At 34.8% G+C, this 10,346-nt stretch overlaps 2 protein-coding genes across 2 annotated transcripts; one reads left to right on the top strand and one right to left on the bottom strand.

Annotated features, from left to right (window-relative positions):
• Positions 1-6,756: 6,756 nt before the first annotated feature.
• LOC115992471 (50S ribosomal protein L11, chloroplastic-like) lies at positions 6,757-7,749 on the bottom strand. The gene is made up of 3 exons (XM_031116677.1): positions 7,504-7,749; positions 7,090-7,262; positions 6,757-7,001 (listed from the first exon to the last, which is right to left on the bottom strand). Exons 2-3 carry the CDS (start codon positions 7,252-7,254, stop codon positions 6,924-6,926), a joined length of 243 nt encoding a protein of 80 aa, XP_030972537.1. The 5' UTR covers positions 7,255-7,262; positions 7,504-7,749; the 3' UTR covers positions 6,757-6,923.
• Positions 7,750-9,071: 1,322 nt separating this feature from the next.
• Positions 9,072-9,998, top strand: LOC115990172. The gene has a single exon (XM_031114025.1). It carries the CDS (start codon positions 9,072-9,074, stop codon positions 9,996-9,998), a length of 927 nt encoding a protein of 308 aa, XP_030969885.1.
• The last annotated feature ends 348 nt before the right edge of the window (positions 9,999-10,346 follow it).

Here is a 10,346-nt window from a genome sequence, read left to right as displayed (position 1 = left end):
CAACTTAAAAAAAAAAAAAAAAAAAAAAAACCAAAAACAGAAACAAAACATGTCCACAAACAATTGAAAAAATTAAATCAGGGACAAGTAAACAACACTCACCTTAGCAAGTCTTTTCTCACCTCTATAGCACAACTCTTCGGCTTTGTAGGTGAAAATCCATGAGAAACAAAGTGTATTTGAGGGATTACACCAATCTTCTGAGAAAGACTGAAATCTTGCAAATTCTTTTCACAAGCCAACAAGTTTAAATTTTTCAAAAAAATATGAAACAATTTGTATGGACTTATGACAAGAGAAATATCATCACATATTCTAGATTGAAATACAGGATTTTTAAATTTCAATTTATGACAATTAGGACGAATGTGACCAAAGACACCACAAAAGTGACAAACAGGAACAAATTTAAGAACATCAAAATTCCTAACAGCAAATCTAATATCAGATTTTGGTTTTTACCTAAACAAAGAACAATTTGATCTAATATGACCAACAACACCACAAAGGTGACAAGTAGGCATAAAAACAGATTTATTATGCTCTCTAACAATAGGTTTAGACTTAGATTTAGAAACTTCAACGTCTATATCAGAACTTTTACCTTTGTCTAACCTAGCAAAATAAGCCTTTTCTTTATTACTCATCTTGAAAGGAGGAATATAAACTTTTTCAGTTTTAGGCTTAAGAGAAACATAAACACTTCTATTATCAACAGCAAGCTTGGTACTAGTCAAATTTTCAATTTTAGCTTTAGATTCAACTCACTCTTGTTCCAGGCTTTTCATCTTCTCATCTTGAGAGGAAATTTGATTTCTCAAAAATTTATTCTTTTTATTAGATTCATCTAATCTAACAATCATTTCCTCTTTTTCAAGATTAGCCAATTTTAACTCTTCCTTGAATTTCTTAGCAATTTTCATAGATTTCAATAATTCCTTACGAAGAGTTTCACAAGCATCAATAAGATCAACAAAAACAACAGTGTCCTTTTTATTCAAATCATCACAAACATGAGGAGAAAGACACTTCAAATTATCCATGATAGCAGGGATCAAGGATCAACTCTAGGTATAATAACCTAAATCAAGATCTAACCCACTTTGATACCACTTGTATGTTTTTAGACCCCTTAACATAAGTTGTTTAACATAGTTATTTAACCAAGTGAATAGTTAGGTTTATTATTCAGATCTAGGTTAAAACAATAACAATCATATAATGTAAAGCAGCGGAAAATATAAAGAACACAATGATATGATGACCTAGGAAAACTAAACCGGTAAAAAACCTGGAGAAGATTTAACCTAACTATCCTCAAGGTAAAAAGTAAATCCACTATGAAAGAATTGAAGTTTGTACAATAGAACTTAGACCACTAACATTCTATAGCTACCTCGAGTAAAAACTTACTACCACGACCCCATGATAACTCTAAGTCCATGGACTACTTCTTTCCTTAGCCTTTGCAACACAAGCGCCCACACTTTTGACAAAAAACACAAACTCTCTTGTTTGTGACTCCAAGACCACCATTAAATGTTAAGATCATCAACACCTTTGATGACTAGAGAATGCAGCAACTTCTACAACACCTGATCTTGAGATTTTTTAAGGAATAACACCAATAGAAGACATGAGAGAGCTTTTTGGGTACAAAACCCTAAATACAAAAGAGGCACACTCTTCTCTCTCTAAAAAGCCTTATAAAAACGTATTCAGAGTTTCCTTTATATACTAATAGTGTTTTAGTTGAAACCCAATACGTTTAAGTAGAATTTGAGATGAAATAAAATTCTACAGATGCGTGTCTCAATCGGTCGAACCAAACAGTTTCTAAACTCTTCTTTCTGCAGCTTGTATATTCTTGAATCTTGACTTATATCCCCTTGAGCATTATCTAATAATACCTATAAACTCTAGGATCTACATCTAGACAAGTTTGTATTCACGATTTGCCAATTATTCTTAACTTTTAGAACCTAACATCATTCTTTATAATGTTAGCCACCAACCACTCTTTTTCCTTTTTCTCTTTATCTTATCTTCTTAATATAAAATCATAAGAGTAAATTTATACAAAATATATATTATATCCTCTTATTTCTTTTCTCAACCAAACAAAAGAAATATGCATTAGTTTTCCATCCTTTTACTTTTTCATCTTATTTCTCCAAACTAAATACACAAGATGGAAAACTAAAATATTTTGTATGAGCTCACCTTAATTTCTATCCTCCTAATATTTTCAATCATTTCAACCTCCTAACCAAATTGAGTAAAAGATTTTAAACAAGTGCATAATCCATGTGTAAGAAGCTAGTTAATTGGATTTATTTCAGAACCTAGCCTTTGAATAAGTATGTGTTTCCATTAAAAAGGTTCATAAAGCTTGCAAAAAAAAAAAAAATCATAAAAGCCTAAAATTATGCAGGATGCGAAAGTGACAAGAAAAAAAACATATCTACTTCAAGAAAATAAGAAACCAAACATGTTTGCTTCTATAATATAACCTTGAATCTATAAGAGTTCCTTGAGTCCACAATAAGGAAATTTGTCTAGAATCCACTAGAAAATAGATAGAAAAAGTCTGAATTTTATTGATTGAATAATTCTTTAAAAATATTTACAAACTTGAAGGTCTATTCAAAGGCTTTCTAAAACTTAATAAAAAAGAAAATATATTCTAAAACATATCCTTATTAATACCTATTCATAATAGGAACTAAATTTGACTTAAAAAACATTAAAAGTATTTTTTTTTTTAAGAAGAAATTAAAAGTACCTAAAAATAAGAAAATTAATACACTAAACCTATAATAACAAAAATTACATAAAAATACAAAAATGAAATTGTATAGATTATGTCCTACATCAAAAAAAATTCTCTACGTTTTTCCTCAAGACAACCACCCTAGCTTGTTTTAAGCATTATGAGAGTATTGTAGTAAAAAAGTGGTCAAATTTGTTGTACTATTTTTTATGAAACTACAAGAAAAGAGTCTACTAGTAAGGATAAAATGCCCTCACAAAAATTCAAATATCATCACAAAAGGTTATTAGCGAGAGCATATGACCCTCGAAGGCCGTCGTATTTGCTCTTGTTGTTAAAAGAGATTTTGCGACCATACCTTCGCAAATAGATAATTTACACAAGCAATCCACCATCGTTATTGAACAAATTTGCCCTTACAAATATATTACCAAATGACGAGAAAAGCCAACGACTTATTTTTAGCGAGGGGAAACAATCATCGTTAACAACTATCTGTGAGGACCTTCATACCCTCACAATTAATTATTTGCAAATTCCAAATTGATGACATACTTTTTAGAGACAAATACTGCCGTCACTAAAATTTATTTGTGAGGGCTTTTGACCCCTCACAATTAGTTAGAAATAATAGTAACGGCGTTAAACTGTCACTTAAAACATTTTTGCAAAGGGTTAAGTGATCAATTGATCAATTGAAACACAAAACATTTTAACTATCCTGTTACAATAGTACAATAATTACTAAAAATTGATCAATTGAAACACAAAAATTCTTATAAGTTCAAACTTTAAAATATAGAATATACAAAGAAATCCTGAAATTAAACCATGACATAAAAATATTGTTTTAAACAACTAGAATTATGAAAAGATCTATATTAGTTTTCCTCTAGGTCACCCTCCAAGTTGCTTTTGACCTCTATGTTATTGTTTGAGTTGTGCTCTTCATCTCTACTAGTACCATCCTTTTAAAAATTAAAAAAAAAAAAAAAAAAAGCATTAAACATGAGTTAAAATGAAACAATTAAAGTGAATTTGTATTTGTATCAATGCTGCAATAAATAAGTACACATATTACTATTTCAAATATAATCATATAATATATCATAAACAATAGTAATAACTTCTTCTCTTTTAATTTAACAATAATAATAACTTAATTTGATTACTTAAGCCACTATCAAAATTAAATATAAATTAAAATAATATAACAATTGTGAAAAATGTAAACAACAAATAATGGTTAGAGAGTGTGCAAGAGAGAAAGGGAGAATTTATGACATGTATTTCATTTATACTCACCCCTCATTCTCCATCCGTCAATTTACCCACCATCTTTTTCCAAAAGGGTGTAGGAATGAAGGAAAGACCATTCTTGTAATGATCTTCTTTCTTTGTGTACTTATTAAAAATAGGATTTAAAATTGTCAAGATATAAAATCATTTGTACATGCACAAGTTTTATGAAAATGATAGTACTCTTTAATCTAAGATGCATTGAATCATTTACCTATTAGGTTAGCTGCCTCGCTTGTTTACAATAACTGCTATTTTAACTATGGTTTTTCTTTAATAATTATTCACTAATTATGCAATAACTCCCTCCACCAAAAACTTCTCTTAAGTGCAATTTATCCTAAGAATGGATCATTCAAACTAGTGCTTGTATTGGACAAATGAGCTTCCACTTATTTTTTTAGTTTCTTTTCATCTAATATTCAGAAATTTGAACAAATTCTCACAAAAAGTTCAATCACCGTCACTATACACATCTTTATTAAATTAATATAGACCAACCCAAACCACAATTAGATAAATTTTTTTTTTATTTTTTTGCAAAAATATAGTGTTAAACCCCCCCCCCCCCCCCAATAAAAAAAAGTAAGCATATAGATATAGCTCTATCATATTCATGTTCAGCATCATCCTAAAGCCATTAACTAATTAGCGTCCACAAATCTCTTAAATTTATTTACTTTTTACTCTGGGTAACTTTTACAAGTACTTGGCATGCATACTCTGCCTCTATGGAAACAATTAAAAAAGACATCAGCAAAAGACAAAGACAAGTTCAAGTTGATTATTAAGATGAAATATAGAACCAAATGTAGTATGGTATTATAGTAAAGAGTAACAAACAAAGAGGGGTTGATAAGGTTACCTAGATGAAGAAAGATTATTGAGTTCGGCAATGGCAACCTCGTGGGTTCTTAGTTCTTTGATGAGCCCCACTCCGATGCTATACAAGCCTATTATTATACTAATATATAAAATTAGTAGAACAGTAGAGTGCCGATCAATGGTAACATAGGCTTGTCCATGGGTTTAATAAGAAAAGGAAACTGAGCATAATAAAAAATAACTTACAAAATTCACAACAACGGCATAATTCACACTATGAAAAACAACAAAGTTTTTTTAGAATGATACCATACCCCCTAGCCTTAAGTTTTGTGTTGAGTTTGCGAAAAAGTCTAAAGATGGTTTAATCAAAACATATTTCATTCAACATCATAACCATTAGACCACCCTCGGAGTCACATCTGCTCTTCTCCTGCAATTATTAACTAGTCATTCTGAGTTTCTTTGTTATTATATGAACTTACCTCTAATGTTTTCAACCATGGTACTGAAAATCAAACTTAGAAGGTTGATACAAGGACAAGAGCCAATGAAATTATGACACCACGATAGAGCACTTTTTCCACCTCAAATTAATTGTATAGAACAAAATCAAATAATTCCAAACTCTCCCCTTTTAAAGTTCATCATATTTGTAGTTCATTAGGATTTAGGCTGTGTTTGTTTCATGTAAGTGATTTTTCGGAAAATACTTATTTTCCGGAAATGCTATTTTCTATAAAGGAAAATATTTTTAAGTGTTTGGTTACATTTCAGAAAATATTGTGAAAAATATTTTCTAGTGTTTGATTGTATGGTTGAAAATACTATTTTCCTACAAATTTTTCACACGGTAATTCAACTCCGACAGCAAACTCCGGGAATTAAAAGCCACAACCACCAAAACACCACCACCACACCACCACAACAACACCAAAAATCAAAATCACACAGAACACCAAAACACAAATAAAACCCAGAAAAAAAAAATCATATTCCGGTCAAATTGAGAGAAGAAGGAAGAGAGGGAGGACGATCGGTTTTGGGGTGCGACCATTGCGATCGGGGACGACGAATCGGTGCTGCGACTGCGGCGATCGGGGACGACGAATCTGGGTTCGCGATCGGGGACGACGAAGGGTGCGATTCGAATGGCAATCGGGGACGACGAAGGGTGCGATTCGAACGGCAATCGACGCGAAGGCGAAGTCGAACGGCGATCGACGCGAAGGCGAAGTCGAACGGCGATCGGGCTTTGGGTTCGTTCTCTTTCTGGGTCTGGATCGTTCTCACTCATCTCGCTGCGTTTGTTCGCCTCTTGTGTTTTGTTGCGTTTTGGCTGAGTGTGTTTCTCTCTTTTGCGCGTGCGACGGAAATGGTTTGAAGGTAAAACAAGTATGTAAAATGATTTCCGGGTCAACAAGTGTAAATTTTGGTCAAACGGAAATGATTTTCCGGAAAATCTATTTTCCGTCGTGCCAAACGCGTGAGTTTAAAGGAAAATCATTTCCGGAAATGATTTTCAGTCGATTCAAACACAGCCTTAAGCATCTCAAAAGTTATGGTCTGGAGCCACTGTCAGGTGCTCGCTCATTATGTTTGTAGATGAGTATTTCATTTACGATGCCTTTCAAAGAGTGTAGTAAACTTTCCGCACAATTTCTCCATTTTGAGTATTCTAATGAGCCCTTAGCAAGATAAGAATGAGTTCACTTTTCATCTAGCACGATCAAAGTCAATGCCGAAATCAAATCAAAGATGCTCCACTTTTTCAAATAAGTAAATTTTCCCGTATGAAAACATCAGTGATGGGAAAATTCTAGTTTTCTAGATTCTACTGTAACATTACACGTTGGATGTATTAAAACGAAACTTGATTCAAGTAATAACCACTCAATAAGCTACTACATCAAATTAATAATTGCCCCAAAACACACTGCTAAAATACAGGAATTAGATGCTTAATTACATTCAGTAAATGCCAAACAAACGAAGGGTAAAACAATCAAACACATAATGGGCATTGTTAAGGAAGCATATTGGCGGCTTCTAACAGCAGAACTGAAGCAGGGGGTGTCTTCAAAATGAAAGTAAAGCTTTTATCCTGGAAAAAAAAATGATAAGAAAAATACTAATAACACATACAAATTACAAAAGAAATAGAACCAAGGAATGGAATAAAAAGAACTTACTTCATAGACAGTAATTTCAACAGGAATAACATAACCAGCCTTGTCAGCTGTCCTGGCATTGTAGTCCTTACAGAAAGCCATGATATTCACACCCTTGGAACCCAGTGCCGGCCCCACTGGCGGCGCCGGTGTCGTCTTCCCTGCCTCTAGAGCCAGCTTTATCATTCCCACCACTGCAATTCATCACCACACAAATTAACCAACTTCCTCAAACTCCTACAAATCCTCAATGTTCTATATACTATTTATACAAAAACCACGATACACAATATGTTCGGATATTCCTGTAATAAAAACATATTGAAAAAATTTTACAGTGGATAGTGTGAATTATGGTATCATACTATATCAAACAACAATGGCATTCATTAATTTAAAAAAAAAAAAACCTTTAGAAAGAAAAGAAGAACTTACAGTGAGTGTGGGTTTGAGAGATGATCTAATGAAGAAGATCAGATAGGTGGCAGTGGGTGGTGGCTGAGGTGAGAGAGAGTAGATCTATGGCGGCGGCGGCTACAGCTAGGGCGTTGGCGGTGGCTGTGGCGGCGGCTAGGGCTAGGGAGGTGGCTAGAGGCGGTGGAGATGTGAGAGAGAGAGCTCCGCATGGTGAAAATGAAAATGACTTAGGGAAAAAAAAATGGAGTTGGATGGGAAATGAAAAATGGGTTTTTAACTTTTAAGAGCTTGAGAAGTGGGAGCCGAATGAAAAGTAAGAAAAAAGCTTTGGGGGGAAAAAAAAGGTGGGAAATGAAGAATAGGGGAAAATTTTGTGCGGCAATGAAAAATCTGGGGGAAGCATATAGCGACGTTTTATGGAATATGTCTATGCAACACATAGATTAATTAGTAAAATAAAAATGAAATAAATTAGATACAATTCACATATTTGAATAGTTGGCCAAAAATAGATAATAAAAAATATTAATTGCCATATGTAAAAAAAAAAAAATATGTAATCACCATAGCGAGCTAAGAACAATATGTAATCCCCACAATAAATTAAAAATTTTAAATTTAAGGGCTCTTGGCATTTGATTTAGGGAGAACTCGTTTCATAATAGGTCTACTATCAAATCTCACTGGCTAATGAAATCATGAAGGAGGTCTCTTTTTGTGTAATCGCTTGGTTCAGTCCTCATTAATCGACGAATCACATCATTCACTACAGAATGATGGCATCTTTATAGTGGCTAGGAGTCTCTCCAAAATGTGACTGCAATTTGGGAAATGTTGGGATTTTCATTCCATCTTAACGTCACTCCTGGTTATCACATGTTTTTCAAAACGATTTTCAAACTAAAACCTTTTTTTTCCTTTAAAATCAAAACCATGAATATCTTTACACATGTATCGTTCTTGGTGCAACATGTATCATTATCTGGATGTTCCATGAGTATTTTGCTCATTTTGTAGTTTCGATAGCATTTTGGTCCATTGGAGATTCTGATTTTCAAAATTTTCATTTTAAAGGTAAGTTGAAAGTAGGTATCTATTTGGATCACACATAGGAGTGACAGGGGGTTAGCTTAACGTACTTTCTTTTCAGTTATGTTTTAAACCTTGTTTTTCGCCAAAAGTCTTGATTTTCCAAAATTCTCTTTTAAAGGCAAGATAATAGTAGACATACCCTTTGATCACACATGGGAGTGACATGGAACTTTGGCCCAAAGTACCTCCTTTAAATCATGTATTTAATCCATTCTTTCACCAATCTCTTTTTAAATCCAAGATATGAGTAAGTGTCCCCTTGGATCACCAATGGTTGTGATAGGGACGGCTAACCCAAACTACCTCCTTTAAGAAAAGACATGTCAATTAAGGAAATGACATAGAATATGATTTCAAATACAATATACCCACCTCAAGATGACATTGGTAGGTAGTGCTCTCGGGCCTTAGGCACGTAGCAGCAGTTGGGAGTCCCACAGGTGCTTGTGGGAGTTAAGTGGTCTCCCTCCTTTGGGTGATGGGGTTGCGTAATAATGGCAGAAGAGCTTGAGGCACTATGGCAGAAGTTAAGGGTCATTGAAAAGGAAGAAGAAAGTGTAAATCTTGGAAGGGACTGCACTAAGGCAGCTAAAGAAAGAGGAAAGAATTGCTTAGTGATGAAGGTGCTTTCACGCAGAGGGATTATGCTAAACGCTCTAAGGAAGAATTTTAGGATGTTATGGAAGCCAAATAAAAGCATGAGGATCTCAGTGATTGAGGATGAGTTGTTCTTGGTTGAATTTGACGATGACCGGGACAGGAGGCGGGTACTCAAGATGAGTCCGTGGCATTATGAAAAACAACTAGTGTTACTCCAGGAGTTTGATGGAGAAAGAGACCCAAAGGATATTGTTCTCAAGTGGTCTCCCTTTTGGGTTCAAATATACAATCTACCACTGAAACACAGAACAAAAGAAACAGGGATGGTCATTGGTGCTAGCCTGGGAGAAGTGTTGGAGGTGGACATGGCGGACACCAGGGTACAGTGGGGAAAATGCCTCCAGGTTCACGTTAGTCTAGATGTCTCACGCAAGTTGATAAGGGGAAAAAAGATACACGGTGATGAGGGGGTGGACCGGTGGGTACGCTTCAAATATGAGCGCCTACTAAATTTTTTCTACCGTTGCGGACTTTTGGAGCATGACTTGAAGGACTGCACGCGGAAAGAAGAGACAGATAAAAATGGAGAAATGGGGGAGCTTCAGTACGGTGCATGGATGAGAGGGGAACCGGTGAGGAGTTCTGGATGGGATTCAACGTACTCGAAAAGGAATGGCGGGGTGGGTACGCGTGGGAGTATACCGAACGGCAAAAACCAGATGTTGAAGGCACAGACGTCGAGAAATGAAGAGGTGGAGACTGACAAAGAAGCGCCTGCAGTGCCGTTTCTTGGGGAAAAAGATTTGGGAAGCATGTCATAGACTCCAGGGGACAGAGATAGGTGCAGCGAGGTTTATCATGAAAAGGGGTTGGTCAACTCCATTGATGAGATCCTAAAGGAAAGCCATACTATTATGTTGAAAGAAAGCGTGGCTGAATCGGTTCTTAATACCAAGGCTGATGAACGTGGGCTAGGAGTGATGGAGACTAATTAAGTTGAGATTCCAAAGTTTACTTTTAAGGCCGTGCAGAAAGAAAATGCAGTAGGGAGTCAAATGGGCTTGGATTTAACAAATGAAAGGGAAGGCCCAATAGCTATGACGTATGATATAGAGTTAGGATGGGTTGTTGAGGCTTTGGGCCTAACTAGTGGGCACTGGAAGAGGAAA

Source organism: Quercus lobata, chromosome 5 (genome assembly GCF_001633185.2).
Source record: "Quercus lobata isolate SW786 chromosome 5, ValleyOak3.0 Primary Assembly, whole genome shotgun sequence".
Classification (NCBI taxonomy): Eukaryota; Viridiplantae; Streptophyta; class Magnoliopsida; order Fagales; family Fagaceae; genus Quercus; species Quercus lobata.
Note: the sequence above shows the minus strand (reverse complement) of the source record. Positions and strands in the feature narration are given on the sequence as shown.